Below are 24,616 nucleotides of genomic sequence, written 5' to 3' on the forward strand. Positions count from 1 at the left end.
TCTGCAGCCGCCCCCAGGTGTGGCCCCACTGGCCTCAGCCTGGGGTAGTGAGGGGTACAGACAGAGGCAAGAGGGGGCACAGCTCAGCACCCCCACCTTAAAAATTGTTCCAGTGCCACTGTACTGGGATATTTTTACGTCCTGATTTGCTGCTTACATCACTATCATGCCACATGGAACAGCGCACTGCATTTGATGTTGAGATTAGAATGTACATGCAAGAACTGAAATCAGTATTTTCTGACAGATTTCAAGATTTCCAGCAATTTGGCCCAATGCTTTCTTTTCTAATAAAACCTGAAAAGTTCAACAAAAGCAACTTGGATTTGTCTGTATTTCAGAGGATGGGTGTTGAAGATTTCGAAATGCAGCTCATTCAGTTAAAAAGCTCAGAATTGTGGGCATCAAAGTTTGGAGATCTGCAGAGTGCACTTGAAGCGACCGAGAGAGATCATGGGGCCTCTATTCTGGACTTGCTGGACGTCCCTGCCGGTGAAATTTAACTGTTTGAAGAAAATTGCGTTTGCAATGCTTTCAGCATTTGGATCCACATACCTGTGTGAACAGGTATTTTCACACATGAAATTTGTCCTCTGTCCTTCTCGGAGTCGGTTAACAACTGATCACTCAGAAGCCTGTGTGCAGCTTAAAGTATCCAAATACATGCCAGACATTGGAAAACTCAGCAAGGAAAAGCAAGGGCAAGGATCACACTAAACTGATAAGATCTGCATTTTAATTTAATTTTAAATGAAGCTTCTTGAACATTTTAAAAACCTTATTTACTTTACATACAACAATAGTTTAGTTATATATTATAGACTTATAGAAAGACCTTCTACAAATGTTAAAATGTATTACTGGCACACAAAACCTTAAATTAGAGTGAATAAATGAAGACTTGGCATACCACTTCTGAAAGGTTGCTGACCCAGATATATGGTATCCTTCAATTCCTGTTCTAAGCCAGCCGCACAGTAGGGGCATACCTCGTTAAACAGCTACTGTATTTCACCCCAGAGGAGGCTGCATTTCAGTGGCCGGTTAAACAATGTCTGCGTATCCTCAACTTCACCGCAGGGGGTGTGGGAATTCATTAATATAAACATGTAAAGCATTTTGAGAACCTCAGATAAGAAGCACTAGAGAAGGGGAAAGTGTTATTTATCCTCTGACCTATGAGGTCTCTGCTATATAAACTTGCACTTAATCCCTTAACTAAAGGGAGAGACATGTGGCCAGATCACCTGGGTGACTTATCTGCTGGCAAATATGTATTTTGGCTCACATACAATAGGGCAAGCATGCAGCCTGGGTCCAGCCTCCTTAGGAATCTGTGCCACACAGCTTGACTCCCGAAGCAGGGTGTGCTCAGGAGAAGCCCTGGGCTGACTTGTAGGTCAGAAAAGAGGCTCACAAGAGAACTAGCCAGGGCCAGTTCAGATGATGCCTCCAAAGCTGCAAAGATCCTGGCAACCTCCCTGCACCAGGGAGAGGGTGAAATGCCAATGTGAGGCTCCTGCTTTAGTACTATGCAGGATGATAGACAACCTGATTCCCTTTGACCAAGAACTCCACGGTTATGGAGCGCAGTGGAAGGTCAGGAGCCTCCCCATTTAGGGCACAAATCAAATCATCTGCTTTCTGTTTAATGGGAAACTTCCATCCACTGGTCCCTAACTGACTCCACAAACACATGCACCAGTTTTAGATGCAAGGCCTAGTTCCCTATGGAACTGAACCACTCTCCAGCTTGCATGGCATAGGTTGATCACTGAAGATCACATACCGAATCCCAGATTAGCTTGTGCTAGCCCAGAGTGACCTGCATCAACAAGATTATAAATGAGGAGCCTAGGACTGGAACAACATGGGTAGCAGTTCTGCAGGTTGGGATTAAGGGGCATCAGCAAAACTGCATGTGGAGCCCTGGAATGGGAGAGCAGGTCAGGACAGAAGGGGCAGAAACATTTTAATGCGCCCTTAACTATAAAATAAATCACGGGCATACCAATAAAACGCAAATGGCCCCTCCACACAGATCCCCAAAGCTTGGGGGGAAAGGGGCCCACACTCAGGGACGCTCACTAGGCTGAAACTCAGGACATGGTGAGCTGGATGTTTGGCGGGGCTGAGTCCGCTCACACCGGGGGGATTGTGGCTGCTCAGCTCCTTTAAGAGCCAGGCCCGTTGATTTTTAAAAACGAGCATGAGATCAGTCTGCTGGGCCAAGTAACCGCATGAAGACATAGCTTCAGTTCAACACACAGCTTAGGCGGGCATGGGGATGCCATCAACAGGGGAACCCTGCGGACGTCCACAGTCTCATCCTCCTCCAGCATAACCCAGGCCCTGCTGCATGCAGGACAGAATGGGGAGAGCCAGGAGGCCCAGGAAGGATAAATGGTGCCCCGATTATCAAACAGCTGGTCAGAGAGCCAGATGGGCTGAGCGGAATTCTGTTCCCACCCCCGAACTGCACAGAAAGTTCCCAGAGGAAAGCGACAGCTGAAGACACTTCACTCCGCACTCGAAGGGGCACCAAGGCGAAAGGAAGCCATTAGACACTGGCTTCTCCCTGTGCTGATCACTGGTGCTCAGCCTTGTTGCTGTGTATTCCATGCCACAAATTAAGGATCCTCTCAGAGAGACCTGCCCCTGCCCCTCTCAATGCTGATCCCACCCTTCCTGCAGCAGCCGTAAATAGCGCTCCGGTATAGGAGAAAATATCAAGGCAATGACCTCGCTCTGCTGCAGCATGTGCATCTGCTTGGCTATGTCTCTTCCAAGGGACAGTTACAACCCTGGGCCACGTGGAGGCACTTCAGAGACCCTGCAGTTCCGGGGACAACTCTGAAAGTCCCTGACCGAGCGAGAGAGAAATTCAGGTGGAGGCTGGCAGCCAAGGAGTCAGGGCTTTGCCCCGTCAGTTGGGAGCCCCAGGTTCCAGCCCTGATCTCTTGAGCCCAAAGAGACTAGTCGCCAACTCTTACCATCTCAAGGGCAGGCGCTTGATGTATTCTGGCCCCTGGTTACACACCGCACAGAAAAAAACATAAAACCTGAAAAAGAGAGAGAGCAAGAAACACAGGGTAAGGTGGGGGGCAGCTCAGAAGGGGGGTGGATTTGGGATCATCTCTCCAAAAGGACAGCCTGAGGCTCTGGCTTGTAGAGTGCCAGCCACCAGCCATCCTCCCCAAAAGGCAGTGGGTCTCAGCATTGCAGCAGGATCTTCTGTGTCCATGTGGGGCAATGACTGCGGTAGAATCCATCCCCCTGCATGTGCCAGGCTGTGTAGTCCTCTGGCCCAGACTGGGGCCAAAGTCACTCCGCTCCCCCGGGCAATGCTTGCAGGCTTCAATCCCGCCTCCAGCCCCTTTCAGAGTCCTGCCTCTGCCCCCTTCCTCAGCTGCAGAGAAGGTCACTGCAGAACCCAGCAATTCAGCCCTTTGGGTCAGCCAGAGGGCGTCGCTAGAGAGGAACTGAAGCTCCCTTCTGCCTGCCCCAGCATGGCCCAGGCCATCTGAGCATTGCCAATTGCTTCAGATCATCGGAGAAAAGCCCTTCTCTCTGCTGTGCCAGGCAGAGTCTCCTGGCTGGCAGGCTGCCGGCCAGAACACTCCCTGACTGCACCAGGTTCGGGGGTTAGAAATGAGTGAGGAGCCATCTCCCAGCCACAGATACACCCCGCACACAAAGGGGCAAGGACCCCCCCTTCCCCACACACAGCCAGAGAATGCACAACCTGGAACTTGTCCACACGCAGTTAGTCCGCAGCAAGCGGGATACAGATCTGCTCTGCGTTAGCCGGCCATGCACCAAGTGTCCATGCAAGCCCCACTGCTGCACACAAACAGTTCCCCAGGGCGTTTCCATATCCCACTTGGGAACTGATAGTGCTCAGCAGCAGGGTCCCCATGGACATTTAGTGCCCGCAGGCTAGTGCAGGGCAGACTTGCACCCTAGCTTGCCATGCTCTAAGTGTCCATGTAGACAAGACAGAGGGAGACACTCGCTCAATCAGTGAAGTCAAACTGGCAGCTCTCTCCGGACCACTGCTTGCTGGAATCCACCAGCTCTTGGCCAAGCAACCAGCCAGGATTTCAGCTGAGCAGCAATTCCCAGGATACCTGAAGGAAGCCCGATCGCCTGGGATGAAGAGACACAACCCCTCTGATTCCAGCTGTTCCCAAAGCATCTGTGAGCGTGTTAACAGTCAGCTGGGGGAGGAAATAGATTGACCAATGCACAATTCTGGCTCGACCCTCAGGGATGCATGGAACAAAACAACAGGGTGAGCTGGGGAAGGACGTACCGGTCTCCAAACATCATGGGGTCACTAAGGCACTGTGTGCAGGCCTCATGGAACCACTGCCTGCAACTGTAACACTGCAGCATCTTCAGGTACCATCTGGGAAGAGAGACCAGATTTCAACACTCTCAGGAGGTGGCATGAGGTGCGTTAGGACTAGATCACCTTTGCCATACATGGTGCCCTACAGGTGAATGGAGGCAATTCTCGACTGCACAGCATGTTGGGCAGGCATTGACACCAGGGCAAAGTAAGTGTGCAAAATGGGTGTGCAACGCTCCACAAATGGGAATTGCAGAATTTCATACCCCCTCAACACTGGTGGAAATGACAGCGCGAGGCGCAAGACAATGGAGAATCAGGCCTGATAGGTCTGGGTTTGTAATGTTGCAGGGGAAGGGCTATATTTAAAAAAAACCCACCACTGACATTTACATTAAAAAGGGAGAGCAGGGGGGTCCAGAGCGAGTTTTCGAAGGAGGCAAAGTCGTCAATCAGTCCCACTGAACTGCAATGGGAGTTGGGCACTTAACCAGGGGCCCCTTGGAAGACCCCAGATGCTACCCAGATCTGGATTTCCCAACAATATTTTTTTATCAAAATGTAAAGTTTAGTAACTAAAGCTACTTGGTCGTAGCCTTTCACGCTGGATTAGGTATTTTGATCACACTGATAACTCACACCTCAGCAGCTTGCTGGGACAGCTGGCTTTCTTAGCAGCCTCTCCCAATTAAGCACACAGGAAGCCTCACTGCAAATGCACCCTGCAGCAGCTCTCTAAATGGTTATTTTGGTCCTCCCTGACTTTCCCCAACTGGGTTATTTTTGGATGGGGGATTCCCGCCTGCAGCTTGTTGTTACAGCAAGGGGAAGCAGCTCTTGCATCCCAGAGTCACTGCATCAGCGCTGAGTAAACTGCAACCCATCGTCTTCCTCCTGGAGACAGGGCAACATGCTCAGCAGCCACATTTGGGGGAATGGCAAACGCTGCAAACTCAGAACTTGACGTGCTTATGGGGTGAGAACTGCACCCTCAAAAAAAGTCTTCCCCGGGAACTGACCTTCTTTCTCACACTTGCCCTAGGGAGGAAGGATGGCCTGATGGTTAAGGTAATGGACTGGGACACTAGTCCCAGACTTTGTAACAGTCTTCCTCTGTGTTCGTGAGCAAGCGCTCAGCTCTGTGCCCTAGTGCCCCATCTATACGGTGGGGACAATGACATGTCCTTTGCCCATCTTGTCTATTTAGATTGGAAGCTTCGGTGCGCCAGGCTCTGTCTCTCCCGATGTTTTTGTACCATGCCTGGCACAACAGGGCCCTGATCTCAGCTGCTACCATGATACAAAGATTAAAAACAGCCCAGGGAGTCAGTTCATGCTAGCTAGCTCCAATTCTCTCCCTCCCCGAGCCGAGGTGATGTTAGACTAACCACTGAACAGCCCAGCTAGAGTGGGCTAAAGTGCCGTTTGAATCTAAACAGTGACTGAAATTGAAGCGGCCCTGTCTTGCTTCCTGAGCGTGTGTCCCGCCCACTCTGTCTCGTTCTCCCTGGCCCTGCTCAGCAAACAGTTATGGGAGAGGGAGCTGGGTTCTAGTCTGGCTCATGCATCAGCCACAGAGTTGATAAGTAAGGCTAGCATAGGTCCCTGCCGCTGTGCAGGCCCAGCTGAGCCCACTGGGAAACGGCGGTCTTGGTTATACCGGAGGAGGGGGCATGTCACACACATTGGAAGTCTGATCTTTGATAGCCACATTCAAACCTAAGTGCAGTGTAATAAGTTTGAGGCCTTACTCGCCAGGCCCCCCGCAGTAACAGTAACACTGCTGCTGATTGGTCCTGTGCAGAGAATCCCATTCCAGCTGCTCCGGGTTGTAGGACAGCACCATCTTGACAGCTTGCAGCGTCTTGGCTATGGCTCCCTTCTTCAGGGCACCACCTTTCTGCAGGACCAAGCAGAACACAGGGTCAGCACAGCTGTGCACGAGGAAGCTTGAGACTAGGGGAGTGAGCCTGGCCCCATGGAAGTCAATGAGCATTTTGCCATCAGCTGTGAGGACGCAGGCTCAAGTCCCAAATTTGGAGGCAGCACGAAAGGAGCTAATGGTCGATCAGGGGGCCGAGAGTCAGTGTGCTCTGCCAATTGACTAGCCCAAGGCTACCCAGCAGTTACTTCCCCGCTCTGTGCCTCAGTTTCCCCACTTGCAAAATGGGGGTCATACCCAATGGGAAGCATGGAAACAAATCCATGAGAGTAAAGCCCAATGAGCCCCTTCTAACAAAGGTACTGAAGGAGTGCTGGGCAGCACGACTGCACCTCTTGCCAGACACTCATGCTGTTACTCCCATAATGTCAGTTCAGCCTTAGCTGAAAACATGTTCTCTTTCCCTGCTCTTGCATTCCTGAATTCCCCAATGCTCTACTTCCAGTATTTGCAGTCCCCTAGCGTTACATCAGCCTGGGGTTCACGTCGAGTGACAACAACTGCAGCTGTCTCCATATCTGGGTTCCCTAGCAAGAGATTCCTTAAAAGGGCCCAATCTGCACAGGGCAGAGGGTCAGAACTCTCTGAAAAGCAGGCCCCTTTAAAGGGCAGCAGCTGGGTTGGCTCCCCAGATCACTAGTCACTTTTGAAAATTTAAGTCTTCTTGTCCACAACCTCAATCCTTGTGAAAGGTACTGTGTAAAATCAATCAATCATGGAATACAGCCTACTGGGGCAAAGAGAAGCAAGTGCCAGGGAAAGCTTGGGATTTGAATTTCTCTTTAAATTGATATAGGCCTGGCGGTGCTCACCCGCAGAAGTTGGAGGGTGCAGGGCTGAGCTCTGTGGCTTAAGCCCATCTCTGCTCCATAACCTTGACATGGGCACTAGTAGCAATTAGGACTACTCAAGAGAGCTTTCTGGCCCCTGACGCCCGCTGGCAGAAGCTGGGGGCTGGAGTGAGAGGGAGCAAAGCTGTTGTACAGGAGCATGCCATGGAGGCAGGGAACATGGGATTAAGTCCCCTTCCCCTGTTGAAATGGGCAGGTCCCAGGAGTAACAGTCACTTTTTTAATGTTTTCCAGGATTTTCCCCAGTTATTTCAGCTGAGACCTTGACTGAGCCGTGACTTCCCCCCTGCACCACAGCTGCCTTCTGCCAGCTTGGCTGGTGCAAAGGGGCTGCCCTGCCCCCGATTAGTAAACTCCCTCAGTGCAGCAGGGCCCCCCTGCCAGGCACAGAGACAGCTAGGCAAGCGCTGCAGGAGCTCTCCCTGCCCCCATGTGGGAGGCACAGCCAAGGTGAAGCCTTATGATTCTGTGCCCTGCCACGGCCCATGAGGCACAAGTTAGGGTGGGCTTCCAGACGCAGCAGTGGGTGCTGAACCAGCAGCCCCCGAGCAGGGGTGATGCAAGCTGGCTCCCTTCTGTCCCTGCACAGAGTGGGTGATCCTGCCCCCTTGCCATCAGCTACAAAGGATTTCACCCCCCCATAGGAATGCAGGGCTCTTCTGCCCAGTCCCCCTAAGCTAACCCCTGCGTGAAGAGCCAGGGTAAGTACCGCACAGTCAGCCACCCACTGCAGAGAGTTAGCCCAGCAAACATCACCCGGCAGGGCAGGTTCTTGTTGGGGTTGGCAGCCCCCTGGAAGGGAAGGAGTTAACTTGTAATCACCACCCCCACAGAACCAAAAACGGACCAGAGACCTAGCGAGCAGGATGGCAAGCCTCACTCACCCGTACAGCCAGGGCAAATATACATCTCCGACAAAACCAGGGCGTCAGCACGGGGCCGTCGCTGCTGTCCACCACCGGGATGTGGCACTGCTGGTGATAACCTAGAGGAGGGACAATCGGTGTACAGCGAGCCAAGAGCCTTCTGGGAGCACAGAGACCAGCTGGCCAATGAGAAGGCAGTGGTTGTGTGTGCACAGGGTGCAGCAGAGCCACAAACACACACAACAGCAGCAGCCTCTAATGATTGGCCACAGATCGTGGAAGGGGATTAACCGGTATCCCGTAGCCCCGACTGGATAACGCCAGGTTCTCCCGGCCAGAGAAAGGCCAGCCTGGAGCTCAGCATGCATCCGGTATTAACGGCACAGCTCCCCTGCAGCCGGTGTATTAGAGCCTTGGGACACCTGGGGGTTTCAATGAACCGAGAGCGAACATTAGCTGCATCCCATCCCCCATAAACATACACCCCCCCACGCACACCCATTCACAGCCCCACTCATCCTGCCAAATATATACACACCCACACATGCCCTCCATTCATCCCCTGCCCACTACACCCCATCCCATGCACAATCTCACTCATCCTCCCCAAACGTACATGTAGCCCCATGCAACCCGCCCCCCGATCATTCCGCCAAACATGCACACACTCAGCTCTCAACCAAACGCGAACAGTCACGTTACTCCTCAACTGCTTTCTGTGGTTCTAACCTGTCTTGCAGCGGTGCTGGGACCCCGGATGCCAGTGGGGATTCTGCCTGAGAGTGGCCACACTGGGCACCTGGTTTTCAGTGAATGCCACCTGTTTTCACTGTATGTCAGAGTGACACGACACCGTACTGGGGAAACGGCCAGCTCTGTTCATCAGGTATCCCTTATTAATAAACTCTGTGAGTATCAGTTTAGTGTAAAAGGGGAGGAGCAGATACCCTGCTCCTCCATCCTGGTCTGCTACTCTGTGAGAAAAGATCTGCCAAGTGTGCCAAGTTCATTTTCTCCTTCCTGCCCAAGCAATGACATCGTGGCCCTTCAGTACCAGAAAACACAAAAATGAAAGCCACCGTCACTGCCAGGGTCAGCCAGAAATGTCGAAGCAAGGCAGCCCTGCTCTCTCACAGCACATGCTGGGCCCCACTCCAGTCTGAGAAGAACATCGGAATCTGAAGCAGCTTCCACCATCCGGGGGGCATCACACTCCACCTGAAGCAGGACTCGCTCTTACCTAGACCACATTTTCCACAGATGAGGATTTCGTTCAGGGGCCCTGATGTCTTTCCCAGGCAGATGTTACACTTTGGCTCTTCTCCGGGGACACCAGCTTTAAAAAAAAGTGAGAGCAGTGGGTTCAGAGATGCGTGATTTAGGCAACATCTTGGCAGGAAATACCCGGGAGTGGGTGGGGAAGAGGGTCTGCTGGCAAAATTCTATTTATACCCTCACACACACACACACACACACACACACACACACACACTCCACATTATATAGTTAAAAGGAAAGAACCTGGGCAACTCCCAAGTTCTTTTCCTGGTGTGACCACAGGCTCACCAATAGTTACACCTCTATGTGCAGACATATATGCAGGCTAGAACCTAACCCAGAACATTCTAGGTGGGGAACCCAACCCAGAATCCTCTTGGACACTTGTGCATCCTTCTGTTCAGCCACCACTTTGGGTCACAGAGGACAATAGTTTCCCCCAAGAAAGATGATATTTGCTTTTCAACTAACATACGTTCCCAGGTCTGTCTGGGAGGGACATCCGTAACAAAGCGAGGGTTGCCGGCATCTGCAGAAACTCCAGCTAAGAATTTACTTGTTGGATCAGAACCAGCAAATTTTGTCTTGGCCCCTACACATGCCAGACTTGGCAAAGTACTGAAGTGTGCTTAGAGCTTAGCCAGAAAACTGGGGTGAAAAAAAAAAAATCATTCCCATGACATGCCCTTGTGAAGATACATCCAAGAGCACGTTAATTTATAGCCTTTTCTTTTTGCCTGTAGCAAAAATCAAGATTTCTATACCAAGGCAGCCCATAAATAGGCTCTATGGGCCAGACTCTCATCTCACTCACCCCAGGGTAAATCCAAAGTACATCCATTGGGTCAATGGAATTGTACTGGTGTGAGAAGAGACGCAGGATCTAGCACAGTAGTTCTCAAATTTTTGTACTAGTGACCCCTTTCACATAGCAAGCCTCTGAGTGCAACCCCCCTTATACATTAAAAAAAACACTTTTTTATATATTTAACACCATTATAAGTACTGGATGCAAAGCAGGGTTTGGGGTGGAGGCTGACAGCTCAGGACCCCCCCATGTAATAACCTCATGACCCCGAGGGGTCCTGACCCCCAGTTTGAGAACCTCTGCTCTAGCAGCACTTATATATTCAGAGTGCAACTCCCATTCACTAAAATAGAGTCAGGATTTCACCCTTTGTCTTTGGATCAGAAATAAAGTGAAAGGTTTAAAGACTTGCTGTTGCCTCAGGGAAGTTTCAAAGTCATCCTATTCAAGATAATGCTGCTAGGCCATATTTCTCTTCCTCTGTTTCTTCTGGCTATGAACAGGTTCATGGAACTAGGACCTCTGTTGCATCCTTCATCCAAATGGATGGCCAAGTGCTTACCTTACTGAGTGAAAACAAACTAGAGGCTGGTTTCAGTGGAAGCTCATCCCAACCTTTACTCATATGCACATTCACAGCCCACATCTCATGAGCACACAATCACCGGATGGCAGATTCCATCACTTGCACAGAGAGGTGAGGGACTGCTCCAGAGAAAACGACATGTGGCCATAGTACCAGCAGGGAATGATATCCTCCTTCATTCCCTGTCCTAAAACTGAGGTGTAAGGATTGCTAGAGGCATATCAAACACCTGCCCCATTTCCATGAAGATGAAACTATTCCTGCATGTTTTGTTTAAAAAGAAAACTGTAAATGGCATTTTATGGGATGAGCAGCACTTTATAAATGCCATGTATTATTCCAGAAGTGGAATGTTACATGGAAGCTGGTGCAAAATCCCATTATTTAAATGCCCCAAATGCTAAACTGGATTCTTTTCAGCATTGCTAATGAAGAAGGTAAACAGAACTGCTATGACAACATTGGTCTTCTGCACAGGGCAGGGGGAAGCTGTGTTGGTGGCCTCTGTTAGGACTCCTGACCCAGCCTTTCTCGGCCATTAGGACAAGGAGTATCCCCCATGGGAAAAACCCAGGCACATCAGCAAAATTCACAGCTCCAAACAAATGGAGCTAAATGATCAGACAGGCAGGACGTAAGCCAGAGATAAGAGTCCTGCCACTGGGCATGACGCAAGCACCAGCCAGAGACAAACACAGCCCAGAGAATCCCCATTAGTCTAGCCAGAACATCCAAACAGTTCTTGTTCCTCCTAACATTTTCCAGACCACCAGTCAAACAAATGGCCCCAAGGGGTTAAAGGAATGTCCATTCAGACAAACCACTCATTTTCTGGACAGACCTGCTGCTCTGAATAGCACTGAAAGGGTTAAAATGCTGGGGGGGGGGGTTGTTTTTGTTTTGTTTTTTTTACATGCAACGATGCAAAGATATCTTACAGATCCCAGCAAGGTACATTTGGAGTCTTTATCCAGACCTGGCACATCAGAAATATCAGCCTGTGAACAGAATGACTTTAGTGGCATTTGCATTGATCCCTTCCCCATGCAGCGCAGAGTGGGGGCAGAAATCCTACAGACAGGGCATAGGGATGCTGCAAGAAGGGGACCAGTGGCTAGGCAGTATGTTTCCATGGGGCATTCCCTCGCTCAGTCTGGACGGGGGAGGCTGAATCATGCTGCATCGCACATATGTTATACCAAAATCTACCATCTAACTTGGCACCCATGCTCGGTGACCCACAGTGCAAAGATCCCAGGAGCACTCCTGCCAAATGGAGAGCCAGTGTAGGGCGGCAAACGAGCCAACTGGGAGCAATGGAAGCAGATGTCCCAGAGCTACCTTTGAATAAACGCCGCCCAGGCTCATGCAGCTAAAGCCATTCCAGCAAAACAAGAGAAAATGGGAAGTTTGGGGAGTCTTCAGGTCCATCCTTAGGAGCAGAAGGTGCTGAGCCCCTTTTGGGATTTGTCCCTGCCTGTTTAAAAAACCTCAGGGCAGGAGAATGTACCAGAGCTTCACTCACCATGCTGAATATCCTTCCAAAGGACCCAGTACTTGGAGTTATCTTCAAAGGTCACAAGACAGCTCTGTTTGGAGCCACTTACCTGTGCAAACAAGAGAGATGTCAGGTGCAATTTTATCCCCCTCACTTTAAGCATTTTTTTAAACTCACAACATTCTGATAGTTCTGCTGCAGGAACTCACTGCAGCATGTGGATTTTAAAGGAACATCCAGTTGCATTTTGCTTTGGTGAGGGACGCTAGACTAACAGCCCTGAAAACCAAAGCTGGCTGTGTTCCCACCAGTGCCCACCCCTTCCTTGGAGTACCATTGAGAGATAAGAGAGTCTTTGTTCCCACACTTATCCAGCCCTTGGCATCTCTGCTGAGGAGCCCACTAACGTGATGATCTGCTTACCCTCTAGACACTGGACGGAAGCCCATCACCTTTTTTCACCATCAAATGAAATGATTTCTGTTCACCGATATGTGCTGGATGGAAACCAGCAGCCTAAGAATGAGTCCCCAAATCTGCCAAGCCACCCACCTGCAGAATTTGTCTTAACCCCAGTGTCGGGTTGTTTAGCATCGCAGCACAATCACTGGATGTGCCCCACTGACCCTGGACAGCTTTCATGAGCCTATTCCTTCTGATAACACTTAGCCAGCATCTTCCATGGAGGGCTCTCAAATTACTATACAAAAGTTGGGCACGTGTTAAAGTTTTATTGGTAAGTAAACTGAGGCAGAGAGGTTAAGTGTCTTCCAACATGACTCTGCCACCAACTTCCTGTGTAAAGACTAGAACTTGTGGGAAATAAAAAGTACAAATGTTGCCATAAAATTGCACATGAAATATGTTGCTGATTTTTTTTTGTTTCAGGTGATTTGATAAAATGACAGCTTCCATCAAAAATATACAAGGTCTAACTTCCAACTGTGTTTAGTAAGAAGGGAAGGAAGACCTGCTGCCCATGCCCAGCGTATGTGAGAGAAGCTGTTCTCGGGGTCCTGGAAAGAAGGAGATAGGACTAGGGACTTGCACACATGGAGAGGGAGTTGCTCTTGGAGTCTAACAAACCTCCTAACAGATTTGCAGGGGTCAGTCCCCAGTGAAGCAAACTGCAAGGCTTAGCCTGGGAAGCCCTTAGGAAATGAGCCCAGGAAGCTTTGCACAGGTCTAGTGTTAGCAGAGAAAAGGGCTTCTGTTTAGCTCTTTAAAATGAGACGGATGCATTCACCCAAACTGGGACCTGAATCCAGATTTCAAAACACCCAAAGTTTGGGGGTACTTGAAGGCAGGATTTGGGTCACTCCCATTATTGAGATATTGGGATCTGCTGGGAAGTTCAAATCAGGATCCAGGTTCAGATTCCAACCCCTCACCCACAATAAAACTTGGAGCATTTGGATCTAGGCTCTGATTCAAGCACATCTCTGGTATATAAGTAAGTAATAGAGAACCGTGTCAGATTGCATAGAGCTTTGAACGCCTACTTTACCCTCTTGATCTTTCCAAGGTAATAGAGTCCATCAGTCCACCTGCAGAGCACATACTGCCCCTCAGTCAGTTTGACCATCAGATCTTTGCAGCCACTCCCATTCGCAGAAGAGTTGACGGCTGCTTGTTGCAGGTGGCTGGCAGCTGCATAGACATCTCGGATGATTGGGTTGTGTGTGCCGTTCTCCATGAGCCTCAGCAGACACTGCCAATAAAACACACAGTCGGTGACTTTGCCATCACAACATAGGAAAAAGCTAGTTCTGATCATGCAAACTCTTCAGTCCTGGTAGCCATTGGCACCAGACTCACCATCCTTAATCAGACAGAGCTCTCACTCACTTCTTTGGGAGTTTTGTCTCTATAAGGGGGCTGATGTTGCAGACCTTATGCATAGCACAGGATTATTGCTAGTGTAACCCACTCCGTGTGGCATTCTGTTCCCCTATAGTAGTGGCAGGGCCACAAATAGAGGTTGATGAACCTGCTTCAGCCTTGACTAATAGCCACTCTTTTAGCTCAAGTTGTAGAGGCGTATATGCTTTTAGAACCAGAAGTCCCAGTCTGTAGTTGAGAAAACATAAGTTATATTAGCCTTCAGTTAACAAAACCAAGAAAAAGGGGATACAGCTAAGTTCATAATGAACAAAGAGAAGAGTTCTTCTGATACCACTCGTTTCAGAGGGCCCCATCTGGTCTGAAATACTTCAGCCAAAAGGTATACATTTGAAGGGTTGACAAAATTTACTTTTTATTTCTGTGAATTTTAATTCAAACATTTCTCTGCACTTTTTAATAAACCCCCAACCCAGCAGCACCGGACCAAGGCACCAGCATGAAAATTCAACTGGCTATAAACAGAAAGTGATACTGACCCGCCGAGTTTCACTCTCCTAGGGGAGTGAAGAGCAAAATGTAAACAAATGGCATCAAGTAAATTTGATTTTTAAAATACTTTCAGTTTTAATAATCATCAATCTCATTAGTAAACACAGGTAAGGCAACATCATTGAGTGACATAGGATTTTTATCTTGATACTGTCCCTTTAATTGCAACACGAACTCCTGCCTTAGTTTATGCCCTGGAATTGATTTAAAATATAAACAACTTAATGTGTTTTACCCTTGGGACTTGGCATGCAAACATGAATACAGGAGCACACCCTACAAACTACCAATAAGACTTACAGCTTCAATGAGACAAATTTTAGTGGTTAGCTAGTCTCTCAACTAAAGTTAATGCAAGTCTGTCCATATGTAGCCAAGCAAAGCAAACCCCACAAAGAGCATGATCTCTGGGCAATCACATCAACAAACTGCTACAGGCCACTGAAAAATGCAAGTCACCCTCTGATTTGTTTTCATATTAAACCAGATTATGATATTAAGACCTGTTTCAGTTTCCCCTTAAGTCAATGGGAAGACACCCACTGACTTCAATGTGAATTTGGTTTGGCCTTCAGTTTAGTAAAACAAGTACTATTATGGTTATTATTCTGAGACAGATGGCAGGTACCAGAGTTAGAGAGACAAAGGCTAAAGCAGGGGAAGTCAGGGCATTTGGAAACTCCCATCCATGAGTAGTGGGCAAACTTCATTTTGAAGTTTTCTCTTCCCAACTATCTTAACCTCTTGAATCCACAGAATTAGGCCGGAAATTCCTAGACAGCAGCCTCACTCGCTCCTGGTGTCTGCGCTCTGGGACAGAACCCGGAAGTGTGGAAAACATGCAAAAAATAACATTTGAATGGGAAAAAAAAAAATCGCCTTTCCCCATCCCCCATGCATAAATGTCCAGTTTTAGGGCAAAGGTTCAAGTAATGTATCCAGACCGGTTCTCCCAGCTCTAGTCTCACTGGGCCATTTGTGAAGTAAGATGCTACCCAACAGGGAGAGTATGAGAATCCAGTCTTTAGCTATTATTACCAGCTAATAATCAAAGGCAGCCTTCACTCAGGAGTGGATCCCTCTGACATCAGTGGGAATTTTGCCAGAATAGGGACTGGAACCCCTAATTCAGTGTAATCTTCAGGATGATTTTTTCTCACCCAGGCCCCTGGCATTGCCCGATATGCCCACGCAATGCAAAACTTTCCTGCAGATTCACAGGTAGAGTCTAAATCGGTCTGACTTGTACTCCACTCCAAGTGGGCTAGAAGACGAAGCGACAAACACCAGTTTAGACTCTCCCCTGGATTTGGCCCTATTCCAGGAAAGCTGGGCTAACTCCTGGGAAATGACACACAGTCCCAGCTTGTTAAATAGTTGCTAGAGAGCAAGGCGCCTTTCCAGGCAAGTCCAAGGCAGTCAGTCCCATACTGAAAATACCTCCCCTTCTTTTGCAGAATAATGGTTGGAATCGCATTCATTTTCTTTGCATCTCACAAGAGACCATAGCCGAGACAGGAAGAGCAGCCGGCCCAGGAACACTCAGCCTCTCCTTTCACCGACGCTGAAAAGGACTGTTTGCCTTTGGGCCCCCACCCGCAGCAGAAATAAAAGCAATGCCTCGGCCGCTCGCGCCAGGAAGCGACTATTGGAAGATGAAAAATCGCTGCCGGGCCGAGGAACGTCAGAGACTCTCCTACATTCCAGAGACATGAATCCCCTTTTCGGGAAGGACCCTGCGGCCTCTCGGAGGAAAAGCTTCCGACGCTAATTACTCAGCCCGCCGCCAGTGCTCTTCCCAGCAGCGGCCGGAGCCAGGGGGCGATGCACGGGGGGGGGGGGTATCAGACCCGCCCCCCGGGCGAGGGAGCAGCCCGAGCCGTGACACGAGCCAGGGCCGGTGACCCCTTTCCCTGCGGTGCTTTGGGAAGTGGCGGATCGCCGGCTCCCCAGCCTCCAGCAAGGGCAGGCTCATTCCCGGGCCCAAGCCGCCCCCCAGCCCTGATGGGTGGAAAAGAGCGTCAGGTGGGGGGGGGCCACATGTCCCCCCCCCCGCTGGGAGAGAAGGGGCAGCCCTGTAAACTGGGGAGGGGGGGCGGGGGGTGCACCCAGCCACACTCCCCGATTTCCCCTTCTCCCGCAGCCAGGACCGGCCCCCTCCTTACTCTGCAACAAAACTCTCCGCTGCGGGCCCTTACCTAGGAGCCGGTCGCCCACAGAGCTGTGATTGGCTGATTCAAAAACATTCAAAATTAAAACCATTTTTTTTCGGGGGGGGGGGCAGGGTTGAGACGCACCCGGCCCCCGGCAAACGGGCCCCCAGACGGGGCAAGGGGCGGAGGCGGCGCATACAAAGTCACTGACACGCGGGGCCAAAACTCCCGTGGAACGAGGCCCCCGCCGCTGGCGCGGGTCGCGGCTCCCACGTTTCCAGCCTGGGGCGCGTTGCCGGGGCCGGTTTTCTCCGCTCTCTCGCCAACTTTCCGGCCGCGGCCAGCAGCCGCCCGAGCCGCCAACGTGCCTGAACTAACAATCGCGGGGGGGGGGGGTTGTTCTCATGGGGGTGGTTTGTTTTTGAATCCATGCAACACCCCGCAAAGGAAGCGGGTTCGGCCCCCGGCCAGTGGGTCAGGATCCGCCAAAGACGACACCCCCTCCCCCCCCCCAAAAAAAATCTAGATAAACCTACAAAATCCACAACGTCTGCTGGAGGGGGGGGGGGAGTTTCCTTCTCGCCTGGATCTCCAAGCGCAGGCACCCCCCTGCCCGCGCCCAGCCCCGCACCCGCGGTCACCTTGCAAACTTTGCGCGCGCCCCGGGGCCCCCGCTTACCGCTCCGCCAGGTCCTTGGGGCGCTGCCCGCGGGCGGCTCAGTGCCTGGGGCGCGGGGTCCCCCCCATGCCGCCCCCGGGCGCGCCGGCTGCTCCCCGGCTAGCGGCGCTGCAGGCGGGTGAGGCGGGGCGCCATCTTTTTCACTTTTTCCCGCGAATTATTTACGTTTTGCTTATGTAATTAGCACGGGCCCCCCCTCCGCCCGGCTCCATCCTGCAGGAAGCCAGGCAGCGCCCGGAGCCCCGACCGCTCCCCGCCGGCTGCATTTAAAGGGAACGTGCGGCCGGCCTGGGCCCGGGGGCTGCGGGGCCACCGCACGCGCCGGGCCAGGCTGAGCCGCGGGGGCCCACCCGCCAATGGCCCCCACGGCCACGCGTGCGCACACCCGCTGAGAGGGGCCCCCACGCGCGCCCCCCCCAGCCCGCTCGACCCTCCTGAGCCACACAGGTTCCACGCGCAGCCGCCCCCCCTCCGGGCCGTGCGCCCAGCTGTGCGGACAGAAACACACGCTCCGACACACCTGTCCCCACGCACAGGTAGCGACACCCCGGGCCCCACCCCGAAACACGGGCACACACCCGCGCTCAGAGCAGTGCCCACCGCAGCGTGCCCAGCACTAGACAGAGGGAAACGCGCACTCAGAGACACCTGCACGCACACCCCCAGAGCCGCACCCAAAGCCCATGTGCGCACACACCTATGCATGCTGCAAACGCAGAGCAGATATTTTACACCCCAGCCAAGCTGCCCACCCACATGCATCATCTCCTCCACTCAGACCTGTTTCTCCACCTGCCCCCACTAACCCTCCCGGTGTAGGACGGAGTCATGGAAACTCTGTATTCGCAAAAAGAAAAGGAGGACTTGTGGCACCTTAGAGACTAACAAATTTATTAGAGCATAAGCTTTCGTGAGCTACAGCTCACTTCCTCTGGTACTTTCGAGAGAATTGCTAGCCTTTAGCTTTTTTTCTTTCCTCCTTCCCTCTATGTTCAAATTTAACCTGGCCAGTCCACTGAGGATTTGAGTTCCCATCTCCTTGCAACCCCTTGTCAATACACACACACACTTGGCCTGTGAGTGGCAAGGATACAGATGATCTGAGAATCATAGAACTGGAAGGAACCTGGAGAGGTCATCTAGTCCAGTCTCCTGCCCTGGTGGCAGGACTAATTATCTAGACCATCCCTGACAGGTGTTTGTCCAACCTGCTCTTAAAAAAAAGTCTCCAATGATGGAGATTCCACCACTTCCCTAGGGAATTTATTCCAGTGCTTAACCACCCTGACAGGACTTTTTCCTAATGTCCAACCTAAACCTCCCTTGCTGCAATTTAAGCCAATTGCTTCTTGTCCTATTCTCAGATGTTAAGAAAAACAATTTCTCTTCTTCCTCCTAACAACCTTTTACATACTTGAAAACTGTTATCATGTCATGTCCCCTCTCAGTCTTCTCTTTTCCAGACTAAACAAACCCAATTTTTTCAATCTTCCCTCATAGGCCATATTTTCTAGACCTTTAATCATTTTTGTTGCTCTTCTCTGGACGCTCTCCAATTTGTCCACATCCTTCCTAAAATGTGGTACCCAGAACTGGACACAATACTCCAGTTGAGGCCTAATCAGCACGGAGCAGAGCAGAAGAATTACTTCTCATGTCTTGCTTACAACACTCCTGCTAATACATCCCAGAATGATGTTCACTTTTTTTGCAACAGCGTTAAACAGTTGACTCATATTTAGCTTGTGGTCCACTATGACCCCCAGACCCCTTTCCGCAGTACTCCTGCCTAAGCAGTAATTTCCCATTTTGTATGCATGCAACTGATTGTTCCTTCCTAAGTGGAGTACTTTGCATTTGTCCGTATTGAATTTCATCCTATTACTTCAGAACATTTCTCCAGTTTGTCCAGATCATTTTGAATTTTAATCCTATCCTCCAAAGCACTTGCAACCCTGCTCAGCTTCGTATCGTCCGCAAACTTTATAAGTGTACGCTGTATGCCATTATCTAAATCACTGATGAAGATATTGAACAGAACTAGACCCAGAACTGATCCCTGCAGGACTCCACTTATGTCCTTCCGGCATGAGTGTGAACCACTGATAACTACTCTCTGGGAATGGTTTTCCAACCAGTTTTGCACCGACCTTATAGTAGCTCCATCTAGGTTGCATTTCCCTAGTTTGTTTATGAGAAGGTCACACAAAATAGTATCAAAAGCTTTACTAAAGTCAAGCTATACCACATCTATGGCTTCCCCCCCATCCGCAAGGCTTGTTACCCTGTCACAGAAAGCTATCATGTTGATCTGACAGGGTTTGTTCTTGACAAATCCATTCTGACTGTTATTTATCACCTTATCATCTTCTAGATCAGGAGTCGGCAACCTATGGCAAGCACGCCAAAGGCAGCACGCAAGCTGATTTTTAGTGGCACTCTGCTGCCAGCCTGGGGTTCCGGCTACCGGCCCCACTTAGCCTGCTACCGGTCTGGGGTTCTGGCCGCCGCTCCCCTTGCCAGCTGGGGGTCTCGACCACCGGCCCCGCTCAGCCCGCTGCCTGCCTGGATGAATGGAACCTTTCTCTCCCTAAAGAAGATAATCTATTTACAGACATTGGAAAACTCAGAAAGGAAAAGCCAGGGCAAGGATCACACTAAATTGATAAGATCTGCATTTTAATTTAATTTTAAATGAAGCTTCTTAAACGTTTTAAAAACCTTATTTACTTTACATACAACAATAGTGTAGTTATATAATATAGACTTATATTATATACCTTCTAAAATGTTAAAATGTATTACTGGCAAGTGAAACCTTAAATTACAATGAATAAATGAAGACTTGGGAAGTGAGTTGTAGCTCACGAAAGCTTATGCTCAAATAAATTTGTTAGTCTCTAAGGTGCCACAAGTACTCCTTTTCTTTTTTGTGAATACAGACTAACACGGCTGCTACTCTGAAACATTTCTGAAAGGTTGCTGACCCCTGTTCTAGATGTTTGCAAATTGATTGCTTAATTATTTGCTCCATTATCTTTCTGGGTACAGAAGTTAAGCTGACTGGTCTGTAATTCCCTGGGTTGTTCTTATTTCCCTTTTAATAGACTGGCACTAGATTTGCCCTTTTCAGTCTTCTGGAATCTCTCCCATTTTCCATGACTTCTCAAAGATGGGATAATGGCTAATGGCTCAACTATCTTTTCAGTCAGTTCCTTGAGTATTCTAGGGTGCATTTCATCAGGCCCTGGTGACTTGAAGACATCTAATTTGTCCAAGTAATTTTTAATTTGTTCTTTCACTATTTTAGCCTCTTCTGATCCTACCTCATTTTCACTGGCATTCACTATGTTAGACATCCTATCACCACCAACCTTCTTGGTGAAAACCGAAACAAAGAAGTCATTAAGCACCTCCGCCATGTCCACATTTTCTTTTCTTATTCCCCCACCCCTCATTGAGTAAGGGGCCTACCCTGTCCTTGGTCTTCCTCTTGCTTCTAATGTATTTGTAGGATGTTTTCTTGTTACTCTTTATGTCTCTAGCTAGTTTGATCTCGTTTTGTGCCTTGGCCTTTCTAATTTTGTTCCTACATACTTGTGTTATTTGTTCATAGTCATCCTTTAAAAAGAAAAGGAGTACTTGTGGCACCTTAGAGTCTAACAAATTTATTTGAGCATAAGCTTTCGTGAGCTACAGCTCACTCACGAAAGCTTATGCTCAAATACATTTGTTAGTCTCTAAGGTGCCACAAGTACTCTTTTTTTTTTGCGAATACAGACGAACAAGGCTGCTACTCTGAAACCATTCATCCTTTGTAATTTGACCTAGTTTCCACTTTTTGTAGGATTCTTTTCTGATTTTTAGATCATTGAAGATCTCCTGGTTAAGCCAGTGTGGTCTCTTACTATACTGCTGATCTTTCCTACGCAGTGGGATAATGTCCTCTTGTGCCCTTAATAATGTCTCTTTGAAAAATAGCCAATTGTCTTCTATTGTTTTTCCCCTTAGGCAACATCAGGTAGAGGCTTGATGGGGGTGTGGGCAGACCCCCACCTCCCCTTAAGGAGAGCAAATGAGCAGTTGCTTTTGACAGGAAGATTACAGTGCAGGGGGCTTTGGAGATGGTCCACAAGAACTTTCCTGGAGTTAAAGGCAGGTTAAACTGCTGTCTCTTTTGGAGGTTCAGTATAGATACACTCAGCACAGGCAGTGCAGATCACCTGTCCATTTGATTAACACTCCCGACCCAATGGTTTCATTTCACATGCTGCTGATCTTGTTATCTAATGCCAGTTTCGAGCATAGGTTGCAGGGACATCTCAGGGCATTTCACCTAAGATTAAAACAGCCTCTTCTGCACAGCTCTGTTCCCAGCGTCCTAATGCAGCTGTCCACTTAGAGGACATTTCCCCAGCGGCTCGTGAATGGCATGCTGCTCTGACTTGGAGGTGACTGAAACTTGCCCAAACACTTTATGGCAGGAGGGGTCCGAGGATTCAGTGCGATACGTGGGCTGGGAATTCACACCCAGGTTTACAAGACCTGAAGTATCTTTAAGCTACAGGGAAGATGGCATCAACTATAACCTAAGCCCAAAAGTGCATTGATGTCACTGAGATGAGACTTGAGATGAGACTTCTTACAGTTCTGTTGATTTTAAAGTACATTAAATAAACAATAGTTCCTCCAAGCATGATTAAAATGACACAGGGGAAAAATGACATTTTCCCTCTCTATTTCTGTGATCTTAGAACTAATTTGTAAAAAGTCAGTTTTTCTACAAAATGTTGGACTGCAAACATTACTCAATGAAGGTGTTTCCCTTTTTTACAGGTAAGTATTGAATAGTGTGTATGCAGGAAAATAACAGAACAAGCTTTGTTTAAAGTTTCATAGAACTGAAGTATAAAGCTTTAAAAATATTTATGATTTCAGAAGTTATAGTAAGTAGACTCTACAACAAAGTACAGTAATATTACAGGCCATTAAACATCTTGGCCTAGAAAGATATCAAAGGAAGAGGGGGAAATTAAACCCAATCTTCTTAATGATTAATCAAATTTTAAACATAAGGGATGTAAAAACACTAAAGTCAATAGTACAGGGGATCAAAAAGAGTAAGCATGTTATCCACAGAACTTAAACACTGCAATATAGAATTTTAAATCTAATTCAGAGACACTTTAAAGACCTCACAAACAACCTCTTTATTGCTCTTTTGAGAGACAAGAAATTCCTTGCAGTCATTCTAATCAAAAGATAAATATTTTTAGTGTCCTCAGACAGCCTAGATTTGTAGGATATAAAAGGGACACAGAATAATCTAATACAATAAACTCTGTTCTAAGTGTTATTAATGTCCTTCTCTAGCCAAAGTGGCCTTGGAAAGATCAGGAAAAATATGGATCAATAGTGTATATAAAATAATCCCTTGCTTGTTGTATAATTCTTTCCCTGTCTAAAGCTGAGGCAAATAGTACAATTACAATGGAAGGACCACTCCTTATAGGTGGTAAAGACATCTTAATTGGGTAGCATGAGTATTATAGTGTCCAGAGAAGTTGGTAAAAATACATATAGGTTTTTACAAATACAGATATTAATTCAGAAATGTCTTCCCCTCCAGATACTTCAGGTAAGTGCCACTGCCCTAACAGTGATTGCTTTAAAGAAATTTTCAGAAATCCACATTCCTACATACCTAAAGGAAGTCTCTGAGCTCACTAGAACTGTACGTTTGTGTTTTAAGTTGTTCAGATTCCAATTCTCAGTGTGAATTAATTTTTCTCCCTGCTTCTTCAGTCCTGTTTTCTCTCGTGAAAAGTTCTGTCACAAAGTGCCTCCAGCTTAGAATCAAACACAGCTGATTCTCCCCTACAGTGTCCCTTGAGCAAAGTGAGTGCAGAGCAGGTCTTCAGTCATAGAGCCTACTGCCAGAAGGACCCACCAGTGTATCTAGTTTGACCTCCTGGGTAACACAGGGCCCCAACCCCTAACAAGGGTAGGATATTACTGCTCTGATTCGTTAGTGCTTTGCACTCACTTTGCACTGATGTAAATGACTGATCACACATGGCTAAATGGTAAATCCTCTGCCCAGGGCCCTGCCTGAGTAGCCAGGCCAGGCAACTGCATGGAGGGAGAACTGCTGAAGATGGAAATTCTGCCCTGCCCTTCCCTACTTCAGATTGCAAACTTGTTGAGGACCCACAGCATGGAGCTAATTCTAGAGTAGCCTCCATGCTCCCTTATGCACCTATGTCATAAAGGGTTGGACACTGGACGATCTGCAACGCAGCTCACCCAGGCCTGGCCCCCTCTTATCTCCTATGTGCTGCCCTGCCAGGTGTCCCCTGGGAGCTTAACTCTGCATGACACAGGGGGATGGCATTGCCCCATGTGCCTGCTCCCAGAATCATGCCTCACCTTTATGCCATGGTGGCAGGGCCAGGATTAACCCCTAAATGCTGCACAGCCTGTTCTCTAGGCTTGTCCCTCAAAATGTTCAGCCGATGATTTTGTCCGTGAAACAATAGCATAGTCGAGGGTAAATGCGGGTAAATGGAGTTTATCCACTTCTTATTTGGGGAATATGGGGTTTACCTACTTCTCATTAAGGAATAAAGCATTTACTCACACCAGCTCTCCTGTGATAAGCAAATCATGGCTGTAACCATGCAGCTTACGCTCAGCAACGGATCAGTTGCAGAAACCGTGGCCTGTAAAACTCTGCAATGAGTCATCAAGTGCTACTGCACATGTGGACTGATTGAATCCATGCACCAGCCGTTAAACAGCAGACATCATTCATTTTGTAACAATTCTACGTAATTTACTTATACTCTGTATAAAGTGTCACCAAATCAAACATTCTTTTATTTGTTGGGAATAAACAAAATATCTCCTCGACAAGTTCAGATTTGATTCCTGAAGTTCCCATACCTATTGTAGCGTGTCTTCACATATTGTTGTTATTATACATACAAACTAACTGATCTTGTAATGATGCAGCACACCCTTAGTGCCCACCATGCCTGGAACATCAAAACGTTTCATTTAGCCACTTTTTTTTTTTTACCACTACACTACTACAGTGAAACATTTGAAGAATGAGAGAGGCTCATTTCCCCTGAATTGAATGCTCCTCCTTTGGGTTCACAGGGAACCTGAAACATTAGTAAAACAGTCAAATGATTGAAATTCA

At 48.7% G+C, this 24,616-nt stretch overlaps 1 protein-coding gene across 3 annotated transcripts in view; it reads right to left on the reverse strand.

The window, feature by feature from the left end:
- PHF19 (PHD finger protein 19) overlaps positions 1 to 17,711 on the reverse strand; it is a 30,336-nt gene extending 12,625 nt beyond the window's left edge. Inside the window, exons 1-8 of one of the 3 annotated variants that reach the window (XM_038374840.2) lie at positions 17,410 to 17,711; positions 13,691 to 13,894; positions 12,211 to 12,292; positions 9,254 to 9,349; positions 8,032 to 8,132; positions 6,106 to 6,254; positions 4,316 to 4,411; positions 2,994 to 3,062 (exon numbers count right to left, since the gene is read on the reverse strand). In XM_038374840.2, the coding sequence (XP_038230768.1) occupies positions 2,994 to 3,062; positions 4,316 to 4,411; positions 6,106 to 6,254; positions 8,032 to 8,132; positions 9,254 to 9,349; positions 12,211 to 12,292; positions 13,691 to 13,879 (782 nt within the window). In that variant the 5' untranslated portion in view covers positions 13,880 to 13,894; positions 17,410 to 17,711. Of the gene's footprint in view, positions 1 to 2,993; positions 3,063 to 4,315; positions 4,412 to 6,105; positions 6,255 to 8,031; positions 8,133 to 9,253; positions 9,350 to 12,210; positions 12,293 to 13,690; positions 13,895 to 15,615; positions 16,734 to 17,409 lie in introns of those variants that run through there. The other 2 variants (XM_038374839.2, XM_043498718.1) reach the window with 2 other exon arrangements.
- Positions 17,712 to 24,616: the final 6,905 nt, after the last annotated feature.

Source organism: Dermochelys coriacea, chromosome 16 (genome assembly GCF_009764565.3).
Source record: "Dermochelys coriacea isolate rDerCor1 chromosome 16, rDerCor1.pri.v4, whole genome shotgun sequence".
NCBI classification, from domain to species: Eukaryota; Metazoa; Chordata; order Testudines; family Dermochelyidae; genus Dermochelys; species Dermochelys coriacea.